Genomic DNA, 23,308 nt, shown 5'->3' with positions numbered 1-23,308 from the left:
CTCCTGCGGAAGGTACCGCGGCATCTCACGTTTACCAGGTCTCACACCTTCCATCCGTTGGTCGATCGGAATCGGTACGTACCCTTACCCCGAAAATCTTCCGCCTTCCAACGCGGCGCATTCAGTGAGGCAAGTGCGAGGTGCCTTACCTCAGGTAACTCGTTGACGACTTCCACTCGCTGCGGCTTTGCCTTTACACACCGAACTATCTTCGGAACCCCCCAGCCTTACCACTTTTCTCTTCTACATCGACTGGCGTGACCGTTCTACGACATCTCCGCCATCCGAACGCCTCGATCCCTCGACTACGGCCCGATACGAAGGTTGAATCGTCCCGATTGTGCACAACCGCAACCTTTGCGACACGCGAGCCAGACGTCGCACGCGACTTCGGACACATACACTCTAAGCAACGATCACACTTCTCCACGATGTCGCTTTGCCAGAACAGACTTCAAGAGGAGCGGTATGTTGTTCAGCTACCCCGATCCTACGACCAATGCCTAACTGATCTGGCTGTGCTACAGCAAGCAGTGGCGCAAGGACCACCCCTTTGGTTTCTTCGCGAAGCCTCAGCGTAATGCGGCGACTGGAACCCTCGACCTGAAAGTCTGGGAGTGCGGTATTCCTGGCAAGGAGAAGACGATTTGGGAGGGCGGCCTGTTCAAGTTGACAATCACATTCCCCGAAGGTATGTTACCTAGAGAAATGACAGTGGAGTGAAAGCCAGTTACTGACAATTCTGCGCGAAAAAGAGTACCCAACGAAGCCACCCAAGTGTGAGTTGAAAACACCCCTAAGCTTGCAACTATACAGTAAACTGACAGAAGTTCCTCAGGCAAATTTGTCCCTCCGCTGTTCCACCCCAATGTCTACCCCTCCGGCACTGTTTGCCTGTCGATCCTGAACGAGGAGGAGGCGTGGAAGCCTGCCATCACGGTGAAGCAGATCCTGCTCGGCATTCAGAACCTGCTCGACGATCCCAACCCCGAGTCGCCCGCTCAGGCTGAGGCCTACAGTCTCTTCAAGAAGGACAAGACGGAATACGAGAAGCGCATCAAGCGTGTTGTGAGAGAAAACCCGGCGCCTTAGGAGCAAAGGCAGCTATGTGTGAATAGATTTACGAGATCACAGCGTCACGCCAATAGGCAGGACTTCGGAGTTACGGGAATACCATACGGTCTGCTTCTCTGCTTTCGATATGTCATATGACAATGCAATAATGATATTGTGAGGGAAGCAAACAGGGGGGCTTTCAACCCACACCTCAGCTGTTGATCTATTGAATAGGATATTTGCGTGTGAGATGCATCAGTTGAGTGCTTGGAAAGACGAGCAGACGTGCTATGCGAATCGACTACACGAGCCTGGCACGCAGGTAGGTAATGATGACTCTTTTGGCGGTGATTCCAAACCCCACCAGACCGTGGTGGGAGTCTCATTTTATTACCCGTCGAAAGCCGCCGGCTGTGGATATTCCACCGGAACCAATGCCGCCGGGCTGTTGTGTCGGAGGAGCGCGCCTCCACAATAGCTTGCTTGGCATGAGACCCGGAACCCTGACACTGGTGACGAGTAAGTCGGGGGTTGGAAGAGTCAGGAGTCAATGGGAGCGGGCGTATTACCAAACGGTGAAAGACACGGGCTCCCGAAAGCCTCGTTTTCCCGCCAGTCAAAGACTTCATGCCGAGCAAAGTGAGGTAAGTATGCCCGGCAGCGTTAAGAACTGCAGCTTCGCAGATAGAAGGCGTCTCCGTGGCACCATATGTAGGCTGTCGCGGAAAAACAGATTAACAGCAAGCAGCAAACAGCAAACGGCAGAACCACACCGACTCGTTGTCTGCGTTCTCGTTGGTGGCTGGGCACGATGCAGTTTCTTATCAGTCGGCAAGGTTAGGTAATTGGGAGACTGGTGAACTCTGACTGGTCAGTCCGCCAATGGGTGCGAGAGCCGAGATCGGCCCAGGGGACCAGCTATGTTACACTAGTGCAGCGCAGCAGATTAGCGTATCGTGCAGATGCAGCCAGTCACTGTGGTTCCGTCGCAGCGGACCTGCAATTTTGGCACACTCTGACACCCCTTGGGGATACTTTGGCACAGAGTTGTAGACGGCCCTGACGTTTCTGACCCTTATCGAAGCACCGGCTACGGCCTCCGACAACCCAAGCTTGGTAAAGTACCGGGTGTCAGGGCTGGGCTTTTTGTCGGATGAGCCAGGTGCTAGGGGGGGATGTCATTGTATCAGAAGCGCGGTCCAATGCTTCCAAGTAGGTACTCTCTGGGGCCGTTGCGGCAAATGGAAAGGGTAACTAATGTCATAAACAAATAACGATAAAATAAAAACTGGGTGAAGCGCAGGAAGAGTCATAATTCTTTCACTCCCACCCCTTCACCCGGTTGCTCCCACCTCTTGCTCCGTATTTATTCTCCCGGGACACGTCTTTCGCCTCTTCGACCTTTTCTTGCGTTGCAAAGTTCATCCCATACACATACACAAACACACTGCCGTAGCTTCGAGAGACTGCAATCATGTGTGGCATTTTCGCTTGTCACCGGTAAGCCCAACTGCGAGATCGTCCCTACTTCGGCGCGGATGGAGGGGCAGCGCGAGCTCCCCTCCCAAAAAAAAATTAACCCCGCCATGATGCCTCTGGAGAATGCGACTGACCGTGTGCGCGCGCAGTCACCCCGACGTCCAAAAGTTCAAGCCTACGGCTTTGAAGCTGGCAAAGGCGTAAGTTTTCCATCGTCCATCTGCAAGGCGCATCAATTGACCCCCAGTTCGCAGCATCCGTCACCGTGGCCCCGATTGGAGTGAGTTCTGAGTCACCGCGATGCGCTACTTCGGCACCAACCAAGCAGACAACTGACAAAACTTCCTCGCTTAGGCGGAAGCGTTATTTCCAACAAGACGAGTACGTTGAACTTGATCTCGACGATTGGTATTCCATCAATTGACCATCAATCGCAGTTCTGTGCCATGAGCGTCTTAGCATCGTCGGCGTCGGTATGTCCACCCTCAATACCTGGCCACGATTTCCACGGCTAACCACCCTCACAGAATCCGGCGCCCAGCCCCTTACCAACGATGATGAGAGCATCGTCCTTGCCGTCAACGGTGAAATCTACAACCACCGTCTGATCCGCAAGTCCCTCAAGCACAAATACCACTTCAAGACCGGTTCCGATTGCGAGGTCGTCATCCCTCTGGTGAGTCAAGATCACCCCGCGACCTGATACCCACAATAGTAGACATGGATATCTAACGTATCACAGTATATGGAGTATGGCCTCGATGCCCCGAAGCACCTCGACGGCATGTTCTCCTTTGTCTTGTACGATAAGAAGCAGGACCGCACAATCGCCGCCCGCGACCCCATCGGCATCACCACCCTCTACTACGGCTGGTCCTCAAAAGAGCCTGATGCGGTGTACTTTGCTTCCGAGCTGAAGTGCCTGCACAGCGTCTGCGACAAGGTTGAGGCCTTCCCGCCTGGTCACATCTACGACTCTGCCACCGGCAAGACCACAAGATACTTCGAGCCTACCTGGTGGGACGCCGCAAAGGTCCCCGAGACCCCCCTCGACCTCAAGTTGATCCGCGAGAAGCTCGAGAAGTCGGTCAGAAAGAGACTCATGGCTGAGGTGCCCTACGGTGTCCTGTTGTCCGGTGGTCTGGATTCCAGTTTGGTCGCGGCCATTGCCCAAAGAGAGACTCTGCGGTTGAAGCAGGCGGCCCTTGAGGCCAACGGTGGTGCGCTCCCCATGACGGAGAACCCCGACACTGGCGATGGCATGGTTGGTATCGACGACGACAACAAGCTGTCAACAGTCACATATCTTCCTCAGCTCAACTCCTTCTCCATCGGTCTCCCTGGATCGCCCGACAACAAGGCTGCCCTCGAGGTCGCCAAGTTCCTCGGCACTAAGCACCATGTCATGACCTTTACCATCGAGGATGGTCTTAACGCTCTGTCCGACGTCATCTACCACCTCGAGACCTACGATGTCACCACTATCCGTGCCTCCACACCGATGTACCTCCTTTCCCGTAAGATCAAGGCCATGGGCATCAAGATGGTTCTCAGTGGTGAGGGAAGTGATGAGATCTTTGGTGGTTACCTTTACTTCCACGCCGCTCCGGACAAGAAGGCGTTCCACGAGGAAACTGTTCGCCGTGTCAAGAACCTGCACCTTGCCGACTGCCTGCGCGCTAACAAGTCCACATCCGCTTGGGGTCTTGAGGCGCGTGTGCCCTTCTTGGACAAGGAGGTGAGTAGAGTGCAAATCCCGATGATATCTCGGCTTAGCTGACTTTTTATTTCCTGTAGTTCCTTGAGGCCTGCATGAACATCGACCCCTCAGAGAAGATGATCACCAAGGAGAAGATGGAGAAGTACATCCTCCGTAAGGCGTTCGACACCTCTGACGAGCCCGGCGCCGAGCCGTACCTCCCGGACAACATTCTGTGGAGACAAAAGGAGCAGTTCTCCGACGGTGTCGGATACGGATGGATCGACGGCCTCAAGGACACCGCCGAGCTCCACGTTACCGATGAGATGATGAAGAACCCCAAGCCGGAGTGGGGCAGCGACATCCCGGACACCAAGGAAGCGTAAGCATCGTCCAATATTTATCCCTCTTCTGTTGTTGCGAAAGATCAGGCGCCGCTAACACACGATTTGACAGATACTGGTACCGCCTCATGTTCGACGAGCACTTCCCGCCGCATTGCGCCTCGACTGTCATGCGCTGGACCCCCACATGGTCCAAGCAGACGGACCCCAGTGGCAGGTGAGTCACAAGACGGCCCCCTCTCCCCAGTTCCCCAGTGAAAATGAATTGGCCAAGCCAGTTTGCTGACCCGTTGCATGACAGAGCTATTGCCGTCCACGAGCAGAAGTACGAGAACGCCGCATAAAGTGGTAATTTGGAAGAAAGACAACCTGTATCCTAGCACTTTACGTCAATGCGGGCGGGTAAAGGTAGAGGCGTCCTGGTTTGTTGGATTATGTAGACCCTCAACAAGTTTAGAGTCTCAAAAAATGGGAATTGAAGTTGTGATTACTATCTGCCATTGCGCCTTCATGAGTATTTGTGTAGATCGTTATTATGACGAAAAGTCTGATGAAGGTATTTCTGGCCGTTTCCTTCTCTGTGTTCCTCTCCATAGGTAGTCAGGTCTTGGCCTGTTGTGTTGGTTCCTGGAGCTCACAAGAGAAAGCAACATCCCAGAGCCTTCCCCAGCTTCCTTTGACTTCTTCCATCCAAGAGTCCACTTTGTGTGCAACAATAATTGAGTGTGATTGCCCGGGAATGTTAGTGTAGTGCCGGTAATTGGCCAAGTGAGCATCCACAGTGACTCGGTTAGCCCCCAATATGAACAGTGAAGATGATGGACAACAGAGTCGGCAGTCAAAAGGTAAGGTGACACAATGGAGTAATTAGAGTTACACCACAAAGACAGGCGTATGAAGAAGAATGAGCGGTGGTGCGAAAAGGGACGGACAGAGGCAGGAACTATGGGAAATAATTCTGTGCCTGCCTCTTCTCTCAGGCTTACTGTAAGAATCTCACGCCTGCCGGTTCTCGCTAACTCTCTTATTTTCTGTCCCGAATTCAACCTTCCACTTGCTCTCGATTCACCATCTACACATTCACTCAGACACACGCAAACGAGTACAACAATCAAAGAATAAAATTGAAAAATCGCATTGAGCACCTGAGCCTTAGGTAGCCCACACTGCTGGCACTCGACATCCACTCTCTCAGTGCTTTACTCTACCTTATTACGATCCCCTGTCCTCCAGAGTCCCATCTGAGCTGGCCAGCCGACAACAATCCCAACAAACCAATAACAGATCCCCCACGTGCAGCCAAAAGCGTCCTAGTGCGACTCCGTCACAGCAAAGCTCCTCCGGACCGAATTGCGCCGGGAATCCCCGTCAACCAATTGATGCAACCAAAACATTTTCTCGAACAGCTTCCGCCCCAGCAGACCATCTCCTGAAAGGACACCTGCAACCCGCCTCTTTTTGCCCGTCGCATCTCGTCAACCGCTTTCCCATTGTCTACTCAATTTTTCTCCCCAAAATCCTCTTCCCCGTCAAAAATCAGCAATCATGTCTGTTCCTAACTTCGGAGACATCGCCAAGTCGGCCAACGACGTATGCGCTTTCCCTTTCTCCCTCTCTACCTTTCTCGGGTAATCGCGGACGTGGAAAATCGAGCTCTAGGCTCCTTCCCCAGCCGAGGTCATCTACGATAAAAGAAACCACTCAGCTGACATTGGCCTTCAATAGCTCCTCAACAAGGACTTCTACCACCTTTCTGCCACCACCTTCGAGCTCAAGAGCAACACCCCCAACAACGTTGCTTTCAAGGTCACCGGCAAGACCTCCCACGAGAAGAGCACCGCTGGTGCTGTAAGTCCCGCCCTAACATTCACCGCTTGACGATGCATCAAGGGTCGCATAAACAAACAAAGATGAACCTTAGCTAACCTTATCTTTTTTACCATCCAGATCGAGGGCAAATACTCCGACAAGGCTACCGGTACAGCAACCACCACCCATCGTTTAAAGCGCTTGAATCTTAGCTTGGGTCGAATATATGGACGGCCTTACGGCAGTCCAGTCTCATTCGCAGCCAACGTATCGCCAGGATTTGCACATTTGCTAATGTTCTACCATCGCACAGGCCTGACCCTCACCCAGACATGGAACACCGCTGCTGCCCTTGACACCAAGGTCGAGCTCGCCGACAGCCTCGCCAAGGGCCTGAAGGCTGAGGGTGTCTTCTCCTTCCTGCCCTCCGCCGGTGAGAAGGCCGCCGCCAAGAAGGGCGCCAAGTTCAACCTCACCTTCAAGCAGAGCAACTTCCACAGCCGCGCTTTCTTCGACCTCCTCAAGGGTCCCACCGCCAACATCGACGCCGTCGTCGGTCACGAGGGCTTCCTCGCTGGTGCCTCTGCCGGCTACGATGTGAACAAGGCCTCCGTCACCGGCTACGCCGCCGCTGTCGGCTTCCAGGCCCCCACCTACTCTGCTGCTATCACTGCCAGCGACAACCTCAGCGTCTTCGCTGCCTCATACTACCACAAGGTCAACTCCCAGGTTGAGGCCGGTGCCAAGGCTACCTGGAACTCCAAGGCCGGCAACAACGTCGGTCTTGAGGTCGCCAGCAAGTACCGCATCGACCCCGTCTCCTTCGCCAAGGTGCGTGATGTTGTCCCGTTTGCAACCTTTTTGTATCATATCCTTACTGACCAATTTCCGCGTACAGTTCAAGGTCAACAACAACGGTGTCGCCGCTCTCGGCTACAACGTCCTCCTCCGCGAGGGTGTTACCCTTGGCCTCGGTGCCTCCTTTGATACCCAGAAGCTTGACCAGGCTACCCACAAGCTTGGTGCCAGCTTCACCTTCGAGGGCTAAGCCTTTGTTCACCACATGTATTCTTGACGAGGAAAATTCTTTCAGCTCCTTTCTCCGGCCGGGTAGCGGACCCAATGCTCTTCTGGTTTCATTTGGAGGCTCCTGTCTAGTGTAGATTAGTTCGGGGAGTAATTGAGTTGGTCGACCGGGAAATCATGGTGTCTTTGCATGCGAGCGCTTCGTGCTGATCCGAACGCTTGGCTTTCGGTCGTGTGATTTATATCTATCATGATAGATGTCTACAGGTTTATGCGCAAGCTCTATTGCTTGGTCTCTATGATTTGGCATCTTTCTTCTTTCGGCTCAGTCCGCCGGTAGCAACAAAGGGTATGAAAAAGGAAAAGAACAAGATCCCGCTGACTACCAAAAACGCTCCCACAGAAGTCTCCTGCGGTCCAACCGGGACCTGTGTGCCCATGATCCTATGCGACCGCCGCGAATCCTGCTTTTGCTGTGTCTTTGTATGCGTATGCGAATCAAAGTGCCGCGGCGCGGCCGACCTCGTGTGCCCGTACGGATCAGACCCGGGGCCCATCCCGGGCTGTTCCTTCTCCGCGCCGGTGCCGGTGGTATCCTCGTGGGCTTCCCGCCTCTTCGCCGAATGTTCGCCCCAGCCGCCGGACCTGTAGAAGCTCGGGGGCGGGCCGCGAAAGGTTGTGCGCCGCCGGGAGAGGCCCGATGCGGGGCGGCCTCCCGCGGGACCCGAGCTGCTGTGGTAGGAGCCGCGTCTGTGGGCGCCGTGGTGGCTGTTGTGGGAGGAGGAGGGGAGGGAGCGGTCGTAGGCTGCGCGTTTGGCGGGCGTGCCGAGGACGGAGTAGGCTTCTGCTATTGCGTGGAATTTGCGGGATGCGTTTGGGTCGTCGCGATTGTGGTCTGGGTGGTGGGTTTTGGAGAGGACGTAGAAGGATCTGGGAGGGACGACGACGGGTTAGCTTTAAGAGCCCTTGAAGACATGGCAATGATTGGGTGTGGGCAAGCAGGCCCATGGAGCGAGTATTGGATAGACGTTGCGGGCGGGGAATAGGACATGTTGCTATAGATCTGTGCCGCCTGAATGCGACCAGAATTATACGTAATACACAGCCAATTGGGCTTGGGTATGTAGGTAGGAACATGGCACTCACTTCTTAATATCAGACGGCGAGGCATCGTGGGCGACCTTCAAGGTCTCGTAGTGGTTCGTAGAAGCGACGTCATTTCGAAGCGCACGCGACGTCGTAAACGTACGACACGGAAACCGAGCTCGGAGGCAAATCTGTCCTGGTTCGACAGCAGGAGTAGCTCTCGTCTTCGTTGTCGTCCTCGTCGAAAATGCGCCGGCGCGGTAGAGGGAACGGGCCGCTGCAGGTTGAAGGAGCCGGGGGAGGAGCATGCCGGGCTCGAGCCCGGGCGTTTTCGAGGGGCTTGGTTCTCCGTGACGATTCGACTACGAGATTCAATTGAAGGAGACAATAGAGACTAGTGGTGGAGGAGGAGCTGGGCGAGCTTTAGGTTGTTTGGGAGAAGCTCAGGATATGATGTCGGAGAAGAGTGGAGGAAAGTGAGCGTGATTTCGGGATCTGGGTCTCTCTCGCTTCGTTTCTTACGTTCGTTGCGCCCGGGACGGAAGTAGTGACGAAATCGATGGTCGCTTTTGCTCTCGTCGGTCGGTAGATCGGAGCTTGGTGGTACCTACCCCCTGCGCCTCCGGGGTTGTGGCGCTGATTACATAAGGTAATGAAGGGTCCAATCGCCAGCAGTGAGGGAAGTTGCAGAATTACGGGACAACAACAACACTCATGCTTCTAAAGTGATTGATGTGAAGCAATTCCCAGAGCAACACACGTCATTCATGACGGATTTAAAATTTTCAGGGACCATCTGGTATGGCCACTGCGCTATTGACTCTTACTGAGTCCTCGGGTTGGGAACGCAAATGACTCCTCTCAGCCTACATTTGTCCCGACGGTTTGAACAGCTTGGAGCGCATGAGGGTATATGTGAGGATGAAAGTTTGCTGACTTGTGCCTTTTGAAGTGAGCTCCCGCACTATGGATGGTGGCTAAGATGAGAGTTATTCTTCAGGGCGACTCCTGACCGTCGCGATCACGTATTGCTTTCTATCCTGCAGACTGGTCCAGTCACTCAGGCCGAGTACCCAGGATACACGATTCCTGCCCGCGTAGTGATGTTGATCTATTCTACGTCGCGATCTGGCATATCGTGTTCGTTCTCGTAATGAGAGTCGAGCTCTGGTCAGTGTGGATACGGCCACAGTGGCCTCGTTGCATCTTAAGCCCCTCGTCTAGTCTCCTCTGGGCTTGTCATTGCCATGCCACTCTGCCTCATCCCTAATCACTGCCTCCTGTTCCTCGTGAAGCTAATTCGGCGTCTAGACTTATGATTAGCACTTCTTGTACAGAAGGTGGCCTGTATAGGAGGGTGTAGAATTTATGTAATCTCGGGGGGTATCAAGCAGGTTCCTCATACACCGTGTTTCCTTGGGGATTCTGTCTTCGAAGGAGCAGCGATGCTGCTGCTATCTTCTCCCGTTACAGTGAACCCGTACCACCTTGTCATATGTCAGCTGTATCTCCATGGCGGTACCATATGTCGGTCTTGCCTTTGCCTCGTCTCAATCATGGAATGGTTGTACTACATCGTGTCATCTGGACCGCTGTTCGATGTCTAGCCCGGATAGGGTATATGTGCCCCCCACCTCCATCCCTTCCCGGCTTCCTTCAGGGCTTGGGATTGAATGTTCTCTCATGCGTATTTTTAGCGTCCATCTGCCCGGGAAAGGGGGAGGGGTGGGGGGCAGCCGTGTGTTGCATGCTGGGAAGTGAAGCGTTGGCATCACGGACCTGGAGGCCCCTAGCCAATTGCTTACCTTACCAGGCCCCGAAGGTGACAGTAAAGCAAAGGGTTTATGTTAAGAGATGAAAAGCTCTTGTAAAACCCGAGTACCTCTGGTGGAGTAGTGACTCACTTGTCCGTGGCGCGCTGTTAAGGCTTTCAACCACCAACAAATCCGGATATTATGGCGCGTCGCCCGATGCGATGTGTTGTCATGAGAACTCGGAAAAGCGAGGTCTTGTATCCCTTATCCCTCACAGCCTTTGCGGTCATCTTTCTCGAAATACACATCCTCCGACAAAACTTGGAAGTTGACTTTGAGCAAAAGACGAGTTACCTAGCGGAGCTGATCTTCACGACAAATCTCCCAGATTCGTAAATGCAGAGGCTTCGCGACGCATTCAAACGCTCAGGGGCTCGAATAGACTTATATAATCTTTCTCTTTATGCTTAAAATTACAGTTGATGAACCTTACTCGCAGATGTCGATATCTGGGAGTGGTTGACGCTTCATTACGCTATACATGGAATGTTGATGTGCTGACATGGATATCGGTCTTTCGTATGATCCCTTTCCGACTTGAAGAGTCATCGTCGTCGGTCTCATGCTCTCTGGCACCCGCACGCGAGGTGCCCCGTTTGGCTGATGCATGATACGTTCTGTCGTTGCCACTGAGCGAGCCAAGCTTGATGCCTGGGCCAGCACTTCCAAGGGCGTCTCCGCTCTACAAGAGAGATTGGGTTAGACACCGTCTACAGCATGACGCGGAGTAGGGGCATAGCTTACCTCGCCTGTGATTTTGTAATTCCCGTCGTGAGAGGAGCCATAGTAAAATTTGAATAGTTTTCGCAGGGGAGGAAGCGACGATCCAATTATTCCCAAACTGCACTCGAGGTTGGAAGTAATGCTGATGACTCCTAGGTGATCTATAGGATATGCATGCCGCGTAAGTTTATGTTCGAAGAAGAGAAAGTGTAGTTGTAGAATATGACTTACAGGCGATCTCCGTGGGGTATTTCGCAGTGTCGTAATACTTGAGGTAAGGCATGCGGATGCAGGTAGCAATACTGGCGAAAATTCCGAGGCCGAGAATAGCTATGACTGAAACTTTCTTACGGCGAGACATTTGCAGACCGGCCACAATAAAGAAGGGAACAATGGCGCATGTCCAATCCGTCAACATCTGAATCGCAGAGACGATGTAGCTGACAGTCTGCAAGCTGATCTTCTTTTGGCATGATCCCCTGTTAGGTAAACGAAGTCAGTGGACGGACGAAAAGGGGCAATCTGATTTCCAATAAGAAGCTGATGTCCAATCGCAACATCTACTATAGCTCAAAGAAAGACTTACAATGCCGGGTTCCATGTTGCTGCAAGCGGGGTGCAGTTTGCAAAGACAAAGATCAAAGCCAAGATGGCTACGACCACCATTACAGACATGTTGAGGATCATACAGATGACCACTCGCTTCCGTCGATCCAGACGTATACAAGTGAACCCAATGGCGCACTTAATAATAGTTGACGAGATGAAGTATAGTACTTCCCAGTAGGTCTGATACTCGGAGGCGCGAATCAAGTAAAGTTGTGATGGGAGGTCGGCATCGTGGAATCCTACGCCAAAGCGTGATGCAAGAACTGCGAAAACGACTGCTGGTATAAATGGAAGCTGTTGCGCTGTTAGTTAGCGAGTTTTCGAGAGTGATCTGGTATAGTAAAATGATACGAATGGTTGAGGAGCGCAAGGCTAGTGTCTAAGCCGAGGAGACCTACAGTTCCTATTACTGCCAAATAATCTTCAACGCCCCAGAGTCGTGATGAAGCACCTGATAAACCGGCACGAACGTAGATTCGGAGTGACACGACGATGACGCTGATAATGCCCAAGATGATGGCGACAAACTCGACGGCAGGCGCCAGGCCCTTGGGGGCAAGGGGCTCAAGTTGGTAGGCAAAGGCTTGTATCTGCTCCCCTGTCATAGAAGCCGCCATCTTGGGCGTAGTTCGGTCAACCCTATGGCCTCCGCTTCACAAAGGAGGTCGTTCTATGCCTTTTCTTCGTCGCGGACCCGAGATGCCAAAGAGGGGAAGAAAGCGAATCTCGAGACGAACTTTGATCTAGACTCTAGGCTGGAGACATCGGAGGAATTCAAAAGCGAAGTGGGATGCCGGGAACATGCTGCCCACCACATGGGAAGGGAGGCATTTTACTACAGACCGCGGTTCCTGGATTTAACTGACAGCTGGATGCTGTGGGGGAGCTCCGACGTAACGTGCACCCCTGGTCAACGTCTGGTCTCATTCCCATGTCTTCTTCCCATGGTTAGGTGGAGGATTTGGCTCCTTGGACGTCCCAGAAGAGGCAGATTTTCGTAGCCAACCCCACAAACGGAACGGCAATAAGAGCTCGTTGAGACTTTAATATGTAAATACCAAGGCAAGATATTCATTTTCAACATGTCGACCTGGGCCTTGGGTTTCGACGAGTCAGCGGAAGCCACATTTTGGTCGAGATGAGCCCTGCCTCGTGGGGCGAACTGTCAGTTTTCGTCCGAGGCCCTCGCGACACCCATGGCGACGAAACCCCTTTCTGCCATCAGTGCCATGGCTTCTTCATGGCAACTTTGCAAGGCAGCACATAAGCGAGACCATCGGCTCATCGATGCCTCCTCTTCGGTCAAGGTATGTAGGTTTCGCTAACAGCTCTAGCTGCAGTAGCTGAGTTCAGTCGTTAAGAGGATTGATGCAACCCAACCAGTTTTCGTGGTGCAGTACGAGATCGCCCCTGCCCGCGATCAACCGTCTCGTTACCATCTTTGACGTGGTGGCCGCTGCGGACGCTTGTGCCGCGGGTTGGTGCAATCTCTTTTCGTCCCTGGCCTAGAACTGGGGGTTCGTTGGCATTTTGATAGGACCCGGGGGAGGGGATCCGGAGGCAGGGGAGTGGTAGCGAACTCCACCGCCCGACGCTATCCAGCCAGTCAAATAACGATGATCACCAGGACGGCACGTTGCAATAAATGAATCTAGCTGTGCCATAGGCTGCAGTTTTCGTAAAACGTCCAGGACCCTGTCTAAGAAATACCACCCAGCACCACGTACAAGCCACTGACTCGACTGCAATGCGACTTCGGCCAAAATCTGGGTGGTGTTCTTGTGCTCTAGAATAACGGCGAAACCCTAGAGGCTGGTGCTGTGCCAATTTCATCCGGGTTGATCTTTTCTTGAAACCTCATTATCACATTGGTTCGTCAGTTATGAAGCTCGATCCTTTGGGCGTACCTGTTCTGCACAACTCTGATGCTGAGAGTACATACCGTGCTAGGTACGCTAACACGATAGTGACACACACGCTTCGCGCGGAGACAGCCTATGAATACTTACTCAGTCCCACGCACCCATTTGTGCAGCCGTTAACGCAATACTCAAGATTTCTATTGGCAGAGGATCCAGGATGTCCATGCCTAGCGTGCCAGGCCGCCCAATATGTTTGACACCTGATTCTTTACCAATGCGGCGGGATTGTCCACATCACGGATAATAACCCTGGTCTGAAAAAGCCGCCAAGTGGTCTAGGTTAGCAGTTGCACCAACAAGTCACTTCATGCGGAGCTTCCTGCTGAAGAATGTTGCACTGGGGTTGCAAGATCCAGGGGTCTTATCAACTGACCACTCAGAAGCTCGAGATATTTCATCCGTTTTCCGAAGATGTGCGAATTTCCGCTGTTGACCGTCGAGAGCTCCCCTCTCTCTCATAATCATACTCTTCGCTCTTTGTTTGTACAGACAACTCGTGTAGACGGTGAGTCGTCGATCGCACTTCGTCATAATGTTGGGCACTATTCTTGCCTTCGTGGCGCTGTTAGCCCTTTATCTCATCGGCAGCGCCATCTACAACGTCACTCTCCACCCGCTGGCCGATGTGCCCGGCCCCAAGATCTGCGCCATTACTCGAATTCCATACTGGCTTGTCGCATTGAAAGGTGAAGATATAGAATGGATGAAGAGCTTACATGAAGCTTATGGCCCTGTCGTTCGTTTCGGCCCTACGGACCTGAGTTACACGGCCGGAGAGGCCTGGAATGATATCCATGGGCCCAAGGTGACTGAAAAAGCCCAAGAGTTCTCAGTTCAGCCTGTGAATGGTGCGCCATATCCCAACAGCTTAGGTTCCCAGATTCAACTTTGGCACATGAGCTAACACCAAATACCGATGGGTTGCAGGCGTCCCAAGTATGCTTACGGCGAACACCGAAGATCATGCTCGAGTCCGTCGCCTCTTCTCACCTGCCTTTTCGGAACGTGCGCTGAGACAACAAGAGCCGCTGTTCCGGAAGTACGTGGACCTTCTGATGTATAAGATCAGCGAGATTGGCGAGGAAGGAAAAAAGGCCGTGGAAATGACCCAACTGCTCAACTTCGCAACATTTGACGTCATGGCCGAACTTTGCTTTGGCCAGCCCCTTGGCCTGCTGGCGAAGAACGAATACAGCCCCTGGGTCAGATCAATCTTTGAGTCGCTCAAGATGTTGCCCATCGTCTCTATCATCAACTACTATCCCATCCTAACTACCATATTTAACCGCTTCGAGCCAAAGTCTGTCGTGGAGCAGCGTGTCACTCACTGCAAGCATTCAGAGGATCGTGTGAACCAGCGGTTGCAGGATGGCTCTGACCAGCCGGATGTCTGGAACCTGGTTTTGGCGGCGAAGGAGGGCAAAGGCCTGTCTCTCGAAGAGATGCATTCGAACTCGGAAATTTTCATGCTTGCTGGATCGGAAACAACAGGTAAGAAAATATCGTAATCTGTGGGCTTGAGGGAAAGTTGACTGAGTGCACTAGCTACACTTCTTAGCGGTTGTCTTTACAATCTGCTCACCTACCCCGATAAAATGAATACCCTTCTTGAAGAAATTCGAGGCAATTTCACAAAGCTGGATGACCTCACGTTCGAACGTCTTCAAGAGCTGAAGTACATGAATGCCTGCCTGAAGGAGGCGCTGCGCGTTTATCCCCCGGTGCCGATCGGAAGTCCCAGAGTGGTGCTCCCAGGTGGACAACAGATTCTTGGCAAATGGGTGCCTGCTGACACGCGCGTGTCTGTCCACCACTGGTCGACGTACAAATCCGAGTCCAACTTTAAGAACGCCGACACTTTTACGCCAGAGAGATGGCTCAAGACGGACCCCACCTACGCCGGAGATGCGCTGGAAGCTCACCAACCGTTCGGTTTCGGGCCGCGTAACTGCCTGGGCCAAAACATGGCGATGCACGAGATGAGACTCATTTTGGCTACTTTGCTCTTCTCATACGACCTCGAGCTGTGTGAGGAAAGCCGGGACTGGAAGAACCAAAAGGCATTTGCGCTCTGGATCAAGAACCCATTGATGATCCGCGCAAAACCATTGGCAACACAAACTAGATTGAAAATTTGAGGTAAATTCCGTCCGCTTCGCTTCGGCTCTGATCAGTAGTACCTAACACCGATGGACACAACTCAAGTTGCAATGGATACGTATACTCTTCTCTCGACCAATGGAATCGTCAATTAAGTGACGTCAGATTATTATTGTGGTTCTGAGACATCCAAGGGATCTAACCGGCGGGATGCTGACGATGGCGGGAGATCGACATTTTAGATCGTGTTAGTCCAAGCGCGACCTCGGACACATTTCGTCGACTTTTGGGCTTGACCACAATTATAAAGCAGCTCACCGATTTCTTTCTCTTCCGCATGACACTTTTTGCTTTTCTAACATGGACCGCAAAATAACAATAAATTCTTGTAATCAAATCATTTAACTATTCAAACAAAATTTTGCGCGATACCTGGAACTTTATCGTCCAGAATAGTCACAAACCTCAAAATGACGAAGGTTACCTCTAGACGTCTTCAAATATCGTCTTACATAATATACGAATACTACGTTGCCAGAGCTTCGAATTCTACTTTACCGAACCTCCTCTTTTTACACGGGTTTCCCTCCACTGCGACCGACTTCCGCCAACAACTAGAGCACTTCGCCTCCCTGGGTTACGGTGTCATCGCACCCGATCTTCTTGGCTACGGCGGAACTTCCAAGCCAAAAGACCCGCAAGAATACACATGGCGCAAAATGAGTACACATATCAAAGCCATACTGGACGCGGAGAACCTCCACACTGTGGTAGGCGTAGGCCACGATCTGGGTTCATGGTTCCTCAGCAGGCTTTACCACTTTTACCCTTCCCGGTTCAGGGGCTTGGTGTTCTTAGACGTCGGATACTCTGTACCCGGAGAGAAATTTGATGTCGAGATGATCAACCGAATGACAAAAAAGATGACTGGCGAAGAGAGATTTCGATACTGGGATTTCTTTACGGATGATGAAGAGGTGGCCCTCATGGATCGAAATGTCGAGTCTGTGATATCTCTTATGCATGCTTCACCTGAAGTCATGGCTGCGAATCTCGGGCCGCCTGGAAAGGCTCGAGAATGGGTCTCCTCTGCAAAGATTGCGCCAACCCATTCTTTTGCCGACGGAGATGTTCGGAAAGACGAATACTTCCTGACAAAGGTTGCTTCGTTCAGGACAGGTGGATGGACAGGCCCAACAAACTGGTACAAAGCGCTCCGAAACAACTTGTCTTTTGAAGATGAGAAGGATATGGATAAAGGGCTTGAAGTGCCCGTGTTACTAATCGGCTGTGGAGGAGACGAAATGACTGTTGCTTCATTGCAGGATCAGATGACGAGGCCGTGGGCAAAGGCCGGGTATCACTTCGAGGTGCTCGAAACAGGACACTGGGTCATGCATGAAGATGAAGAGGAAACTAATCGATCGCTGCAAGAGTTTCTTGAGAAACTTGAGTGAAGTTGATATCACCATGTCCAAATATCATTTGGCCTTTGTTTAATTTGACAAAAAGAAAATCAGACCCTAAAGATGAGTTTAACGTTCAATGTGTCTCAAGGCGTTAATGAGAAATCGCAAGACGCCTCATACCTAGCGTCATATCTCATCAAGCACGACGGCCCAGAAGGCTTTTAGTTCGGCCTGTTGTGCTTCATTTCAAGCTCATGGATAATGCCTAATTTAAAGCGGACGAAGTCGTATAGACAAGGCTAGGAATATTTTCCACCGGATCAACGTGAGTTGAAATAACGACGTCATCACTCAGAGACGAGCCATGATACCGTACCGCCAGCATGCTTGTAGCAGATCTTGAGCCACCAGCTCGGCTCCCTCGGTTCTTCAAGCCAAAAAACGTCTATCGCGGGTGCCGAGAGACTGCAGGTCGACCCTTCTTGATCCACCGCTGAGCAAAGCTACTCGAACTTGCTCATTGGTCAGGTCGATTGAAAATCAAGTCTAAAGACAACCCTGCTGAGTGAAGATATACCGACCTTCGTTCCCGCCTTCAGGTATAGATTATAGCACGGACGGCGGATCCTATGCTAAGCTTTTTTGAGATCCCTTGGCCTTGAAGAAAAAAGACTTGGTTCAGCGACAGGCCTTTTTGCTCTATCCACACTCGAGACCTCGGCTAGGAGACCCAGAAGGAGTTGAATGAGATGAGCTTAGCTGTGGCTAAAAATACACTGTGGGCAACCAGTGCTAGGCGGTGTGCTCTGGCCATCTCCATTTCGATCATCAAGCAATTATTGGCCATGAGGTAATCTTATAAAAGGCTAATGTCTAAGGATAAGAATTGCAAAGACATTAAAGAGGAATCTTCATTACTGCGATTTCTCGAGGGATATAGATTGGTATCGGCCGTACAGCTTTATCCTCTGGCTCTCCGCTAGACTTTGTCGATCCACACCTGCATGTAGCTATCGGAATCCATACAGAAACCATCTTTGTTAATGGCAAGTCGCGAATTCATCGGGCTCTCAGATAGACCATCATGCAAGCTGTGCTGCGCTTTCGATCCACAAGCCCCGGAGTAACCTTTCAACGCGGTCGCAACCCCGCTTGTGGGATCCGTCTTGGCCTTCGGACCCGGTCGTGGCAGGCAGCAGCTTTAGATAGGCGGGCCCGGAGTCGGCCATGGCCTGAACTTTGCATCCATCTAAGGAGGCTTGCTACCGTTTGCCTGTCTTGTACTCCGGAGACAACCGGGAACTACACCTTCAGGAGACCGTGCATTGGCTAGTAAAAATCTGCCAATCATGAGTCTTGACACAATTTCACACTCCAAATTTCCTTTTTGTCCTTGGTCCTAGCTCAGGTATGAATGCTTCCCACTCTCAGCCACATTCGGCCAGAGCTCTGACGATGCCATCAAGCAAGGAGAAACAGTGGGATTATGGTATTCGAGCCGGTGTTCTGACACTGTGGGACTGGGGTGGAATGACAGCCAAAGAGATTTGCGAGAAGTATGGAATGCCCCTGCGGACTTTCCACGCGATCCACAACAAAGCTCTAGCCCGAGGATGGGGACCAGGTCAACCGGTGCTAATTGCTCATGTCGAAGACGGAGCTCGCTCCGGGCGCCCGAAGACGAAAGGAGACGGCTCTGACAGGCCCCTCGAAGGTGTGGCTAGTATCGACCCAGTCTCTAGCCAAGGGACGTAGAGACAAACTCCACAGTCAAGTCTGGACGGAATCAAATCTATGTGAGCAGTTTCTGTACCTCGTGTTGAAGACATATGGACCTAACCCCATCTTTCAAAAAGCCCGCTTCATATCCGCCCGGCGATACTTGTTGCGGCTCGCGATGAGTGGAGGCGTGCTGCAATCTTAGCAACGACAGGAAAGCCTTCGCTTGGGTGTATTTGGAGACCTGACCACGCAAGTCGAGAGACTCGAGGCTGCAAGAAGATAGTTAGTACGGATAGACCAGGTGGGCATAGGAATAGGCATTTGTTATCGAGCATAAAGGCATCGCCATGTTATGTCTCCTTGTTTAAGTGAACCTTATCACCTGCCTTCAACGATTCGTCGCTTTCTTTTCTTTAACTCCTGACGTCCAAAGGCCCGACAGATTCCCTTTAGCAACAAAAATTCAAGCATGATAGGCACCCGCTTGCTCGCAGCCGTCTCAACGACTATGTTCTTGTTCATGGAAATAGCCACGAGAGACCACCCTCCTTCGCGTATCAGAATCCGGACGCGGATGTCAGTCGAGGCTCCCTGACCAAGTACATGAATTCCCGTGATAACATCACAGAGTACATGCTGGAGTATCGACGGGCATTTCCTCCAGTCTCAGACTAGGCCAATAGTGCTGCAATTCTCAAGCGTCAGGATGAAGGGCCTGGTGCGGGGGCCCTTCTTTGTCCCTGAATGCCTACAAACAATACAGCATCAGGAGCGCTAATCAGAAATTCAGCCCTACCCAGAGGGCACACGTCGCGAAGCTGGTAAAGTTAACCCACAAGGCAGGTGACCGCATTAGCGCCTTCAAGACTTGGCCTAACCCCTGCGATGACGTGGGCACTGAAGACTTTGCGAAAGTCTTCGACACTTTGACGGGTGACGCTGGCAACGTTGTCAGGTTTTGCAAAGCCCACGTAATTTCAGGAGGGTTGTCGTAGGAAGGGAGATACTGCATGTCTCCGAGAGTAGTGTGAGATTCGGAATGCAGAAGAAGGCATTGCTTGACTCCATTTTCTGGATAAACATAATATAAGTAGAAAAGCGAACTAATGGTAGAGGTCGGTTATAGTAGCAACAACGACAACGCATAACCTGGGTATTCTAGCTGCCTAATATAGTCATAATACTCAAAGTAGCCAGCGTTTTCTTCATAACTGCAATGTAAAGTGGGTGCGTAAATTTCTTACATACTTAGTCACACTTACCCTGGCTCTACTCATGACTTAAGAAGGGCGGAAGCTGTGTTGACCAGGTAATCAGATTGACCCGCTCAGATAAACAGCCCTCAATGGAGTTACATAAGTTCATGGTAAAAGACTAGATTTCTCATAAATGAGGGATTAAACTGCTTCGTCTACCCTGAAAGAAGTATAGGACGCTGGCGCTGGAGCTCGCGAAACCCACCTCTTCTCGGAATCCAAGTCCCGATGCCAGAACCGATTGGTGGAAGGGATTCGAAATTTCGGAAGAGTACCACACTGCACCTGCTTCAGATAGCGACAAGGACACAAGAGCTCAAAAATACGAGAGTATGATAGCTTCTCTAAGGGACGAACCTAAGAGGAGATAGCCTAGATAGGCTGCGATTAAAAGCCTCGTCTATAAAATACATCACGAGCTTCGAACTTCCATAGAGATGACCGCCCATCCTACATCGCTTCAAGAAAACTTACAGTCACTTCTCCAAAATGAGAATCACCACCACCTTCGTTTCCCTTCTCTCCCTTACTGCCAGTACGATGGCGAGCCCAATTCCAGAGCCAGCTGCTGCTCATGTACGCCTCTCCCAGCCGCACGATCTGCTAGTTCCTCTTAGAATCTAGACAATCGATATCAGTTCTGTCGCTAACGTATGCCATCAAACAGAATCCACGCGCTGCCTGCCCAGCCCAAGTCAACAGCGCCTGCAGCAAGTACAGCAACGCCAATGGCCAGAGACAATGCCGAGGCGGCCAATGGAACTGCGTTCATCTCAACCCGGTCACTCTGGATGGGAATTTTGTCACCTATACTTCAACGGGTGTTTCTTGTTCTAAGAATGGAGAATTGTGCTCCTGAACACTGTGAATGACGTCAATTTGTCGTATCTCCGATGTCAAGAGGACGCGCATTCTATTGGGCTTTGAATTCACACCTTACTTGAACGGACGTCAATGAGGTAGCCACTAGAACCTCCGGTTATCGCATGCTGAACAGACAAAGACGGTCATTTGTATACAGAACCATTTGTAATTACAAGATAAAAGACTGCTCGTCTTCATTGATATGTAATCGAAAAGTCAAGTGGATGTTCTGTACGAGAAGTTCCACAACATCAGTAGTAGTAACGACACCCTCGCCAGAAGGCCCTTGTTTGATACAGGGAAAAAGTGTACGAGGAGACTTCGATTCCCAGTTTCTCAATTGGCGACTAAGATGTTAAATCGTGTGATACAGTGATAGACTGTAGGACATGGTACCTATCATTACATGTAGGTTTACTCAAACAAAACCCTCCACTTTTGATACCACTTGGTTCTTACCGGTGCAGGCTGTTCTGCAGCGAAGATCTCGTCTAAGCCAGACTTCAGGTCGACATCCATCGGATTAAGTACCCAGGGATCTTGTCGTCCCACAGTGAACTTGTGCCCGAAGAAAAGCAGCAAGAAGATTACCACCCCGATGTACGACGTAAAGAAGGAAGAGGTGTTCCACTGTCCTGCGAGGAATACCTTGAAACCATTGATTAAAAGCAGTAGACTGAAGCCGAACAAGCTGAACATGCTTGAGTAGGGCTGGAAGCGGGAACGAAAGGGGATGTCTGTAATGCCTTGTGCATCTGATGCCTTGCGATATCTAAAGTAGATAATGCAGCAGCAAATCCAACTTTGATAAGCACCTGTATTGATCAAGTTGACGAACCAGTTGAACACGGTCGCACCAGTCGAAGCAACGTTGAGATACGCCAATAATGAGAATGCGGCACTGGCTGCCGTGGCGTAGTATGGGACACCTGACTTCGTACAGCGGGTGAAGATCTTTGGCGCGTTGCCTGCAAGGGCCATCGAGTAGAGTGCGCGGCTAGCAAGGTACTATTCAAGTTTACACGGATTAGAAGATATTCGAGGACCTATTTCAGGAGCAGGGAGGGAAACATATACCAGATAGGAGTTGCCTGCAGACCAAGCACTCAGCACGATCACGACGTTCACCACGCTGTCTAGGCCCTTGATACCTGCCTCCCTGATGCCAATAGCCCAAGGAGAAGCACCAGCACCTTTGCCACCGCTGAGGAGATTGGTATTGTTGCTGCTGACAATGATCCCCACAGCCAGAGCACCAAGAATGTAGAATGTGATGAGGCGATAGAAGTATCGACGGGTCGCAGTAGGAATATTACGGCGAGGGCTTTCCATCTCTCCGCCGGTGACGACAAGAAGTTCCGGCGCAAACGCGAACGCAAATACGGAGAAGGTAATGGTCGAGACAAATGCCACCAGACGCCCAGAATCTCCCGTCACGATGTATTCTTTGACCGGCCCTGGATTAGACCAGTTCGAAAACCAAAGGGGTTGGTGCGAGGGCCCGCCGCCAAAGAAGAGTACAAGGGAGAGGATGAGCAGCCCGATAATACCAAAGACTTTCATGCTGGCGAACCAGAACTCAGCTTCCCCGTAGACTTTGACGGGGAAGCAATTGAGGGCAATCATGACGGCGCCGATGAGCGTCAGCCAAAACGCAATGTGTAGAGGCGGCGACCAATAGTTGATGACAATGTAGGTCGCAGTGATCTCGGCTGGAACCGTGATGGAGAAGATATACCAGTATACCCAACCCAGCGTAAATCCAAGACTGCGCGAGAAAAATCGTTGGCCGTAGTAGGCAATTGAAGAGCCGGGTACTGGAAGGTAGGCACTCATTTCGCCGGTGGCCGTTGCCACTCCGTAGAGCAGAAGTGTGATGCTGATGTAGGAGATGAGGAGGAACAGGGGCCCGCCCATATTCAGGCCCTGGCCGACGCCAACGAAGAGGCCAGTTCCGATTGTGCCCCCCAAGGCGATCATTTGTGCATGTCGAGACTTGAGGCCACGTTGGGTCGAGCCGTGTTGTTGTCCCTCAGGACCTAGCACCCCTCCACGTACAGACTCCATAGGACGGAGCTCGACATCGGTGTCGGCGATGGCTGGGGACTTCATCTTTTCGGTGTCGTAAGATACTGGATTAGACATTTCGGCCTTGTAGATGTCAGTTGTACAGACGTTCGAGTTATCTAAACGAAGTTCCAGGACTGAAGAGTAAACAGCCTTCTGTAAGAACGAAGTAGGCAATCCACGGAGATTAAAACCCTACCAGACGTTATTGTAGTAAGGTTTTGATCCGCAATTGAGTTGACATAAATCAAGAGGACCAAAGGGAATGTTACTTAAATACTTGAGTCAAGATGAGGAGGGAGATGGAAGTGACTTGAAGTCGA

At 51.6% G+C, this 23,308-nt stretch overlaps 10 protein-coding genes across 10 annotated transcripts; 7 read left to right on the top strand and 3 right to left on the bottom strand.

Moving 5' to 3' along the window:
• Positions 1 to 431: 431 nt before the first annotated feature.
• CCOS01_05574 (SUMO-conjugating enzyme ubc9) lies at positions 432 to 1,092 on the top strand (the record flags this gene model as incomplete). Its single annotated transcript, XM_060453752.1, has 4 exons — positions 432 to 466; positions 528 to 691; positions 756 to 779; positions 839 to 1,092. 4 exons carry the CDS (start codon positions 432 to 434, stop codon positions 1,090 to 1,092), a joined length of 477 nt encoding a protein of 158 aa, XP_060315524.1.
• Positions 1,093 to 2,530: 1,438 nt separating this feature from the next.
• On the top strand, positions 2,531 to 4,922 carry CCOS01_05573 (asparagine synthase; the record flags this gene model as incomplete). Its single annotated transcript, XM_060453751.1, has 10 exons — positions 2,531 to 2,556; positions 2,685 to 2,735; positions 2,790 to 2,815; positions 2,890 to 2,916; positions 2,973 to 3,008; positions 3,063 to 3,211; positions 3,278 to 4,273; positions 4,333 to 4,616; positions 4,691 to 4,795; positions 4,880 to 4,922. The coding sequence occupies 10 exons, from the start codon at positions 2,531 to 2,533 to the stop codon at positions 4,920 to 4,922; spliced, it is 1,743 nt and encodes a 580-aa protein (XP_060315523.1).
• A 1,201-nt stretch (positions 4,923 to 6,123) lies between these two features.
• On the top strand, positions 6,124 to 7,435 carry CCOS01_05572 (mitochondrial outer membrane protein porin; the record flags this gene model as incomplete). The annotated part of the gene is made up of 5 exons (XM_060453750.1): positions 6,124 to 6,168; positions 6,304 to 6,426; positions 6,526 to 6,577; positions 6,701 to 7,218; positions 7,286 to 7,435. 5 exons carry the CDS (start codon positions 6,124 to 6,126, stop codon positions 7,433 to 7,435), a joined length of 888 nt encoding a protein of 295 aa, XP_060315522.1.
• A 274-nt stretch (positions 7,436 to 7,709) lies between these two features.
• On the bottom strand, positions 7,710 to 8,807 carry CCOS01_05571 (DnaJ domain-containing protein; the record flags this gene model as incomplete). Its single annotated transcript, XM_060453749.1, has 2 exons — positions 7,710 to 8,343; positions 8,560 to 8,807. 2 exons carry the CDS (start codon positions 8,805 to 8,807, stop codon positions 7,710 to 7,712), a joined length of 882 nt encoding a protein of 293 aa, XP_060315521.1.
• Positions 8,808 to 10,788: 1,981 nt separating this feature from the next.
• On the bottom strand, positions 10,789 to 12,262 carry CCOS01_05570 (uncharacterized protein; the record flags this gene model as incomplete). Its single annotated transcript, XM_060453748.1, has 5 exons — positions 10,789 to 10,995; positions 11,058 to 11,197; positions 11,268 to 11,515; positions 11,623 to 11,939; positions 12,044 to 12,262. The coding sequence occupies 5 exons, from the start codon at positions 12,260 to 12,262 to the stop codon at positions 10,789 to 10,791; spliced, it is 1,131 nt and encodes a 376-aa protein (XP_060315520.1).
• A 1,837-nt stretch (positions 12,263 to 14,099) lies between these two features.
• Positions 14,100 to 15,705, top strand: CCOS01_05569 (uncharacterized protein; the record flags this gene model as incomplete). The annotated part of the gene is made up of 3 exons (XM_060453747.1): positions 14,100 to 14,415; positions 14,495 to 15,058; positions 15,113 to 15,705. 3 exons carry the CDS (start codon positions 14,100 to 14,102, stop codon positions 15,703 to 15,705), a joined length of 1,473 nt encoding a protein of 490 aa, XP_060315519.1.
• Positions 15,706 to 16,137: 432 nt separating this feature from the next.
• On the top strand, positions 16,138 to 17,124 carry CCOS01_05568 (uncharacterized protein; the record flags this gene model as incomplete). The annotated part of the gene is made up of 1 exon (XM_060453746.1): positions 16,138 to 17,124. One exon carries the CDS (start codon positions 16,138 to 16,140, stop codon positions 17,122 to 17,124), a length of 987 nt encoding a protein of 328 aa, XP_060315518.1.
• A 1,597-nt stretch (positions 17,125 to 18,721) lies between these two features.
• Positions 18,722 to 19,473, top strand: CCOS01_05567 (uncharacterized protein; the record flags this gene model as incomplete). The annotated part of the gene is made up of 3 exons (XM_060453745.1): positions 18,722 to 18,790; positions 19,010 to 19,077; positions 19,275 to 19,473. The coding sequence occupies 3 exons, from the start codon at positions 18,722 to 18,724 to the stop codon at positions 19,471 to 19,473; spliced, it is 336 nt and encodes a 111-aa protein (XP_060315517.1).
• Positions 19,474 to 20,594: 1,121 nt separating this feature from the next.
• Positions 20,595 to 20,913, top strand: CCOS01_05566 (uncharacterized protein; the record flags this gene model as incomplete). Its single annotated transcript, XM_060453744.1, has 2 exons — positions 20,595 to 20,630; positions 20,722 to 20,913. 2 exons carry the CDS (start codon positions 20,595 to 20,597, stop codon positions 20,911 to 20,913), a joined length of 228 nt encoding a protein of 75 aa, XP_060315516.1.
• A 419-nt stretch (positions 20,914 to 21,332) lies between these two features.
• On the bottom strand, positions 21,333 to 23,063 carry CCOS01_05565 (proline-specific permease; the record flags this gene model as incomplete). The annotated part of the gene is made up of 2 exons (XM_060453743.1): positions 21,333 to 21,926; positions 21,996 to 23,063. The coding sequence occupies 2 exons, from the start codon at positions 23,061 to 23,063 to the stop codon at positions 21,333 to 21,335; spliced, it is 1,662 nt and encodes a 553-aa protein (XP_060315515.1).
• Positions 23,064 to 23,308: the final 245 nt, after the last annotated feature.

The sequence above is a fragment of the Colletotrichum costaricense genome (assembly GCF_030867565.1).
Source record: "Colletotrichum costaricense strain IMI 309622 chromosome Unknown Scaffold_5.1, whole genome shotgun sequence".
NCBI classification, from domain to species: domain Eukaryota; kingdom Fungi; phylum Ascomycota; class Sordariomycetes; order Glomerellales; family Glomerellaceae; genus Colletotrichum; species Colletotrichum costaricense.
This window is presented reverse-complemented; position numbering and strand designations above follow the sequence as displayed.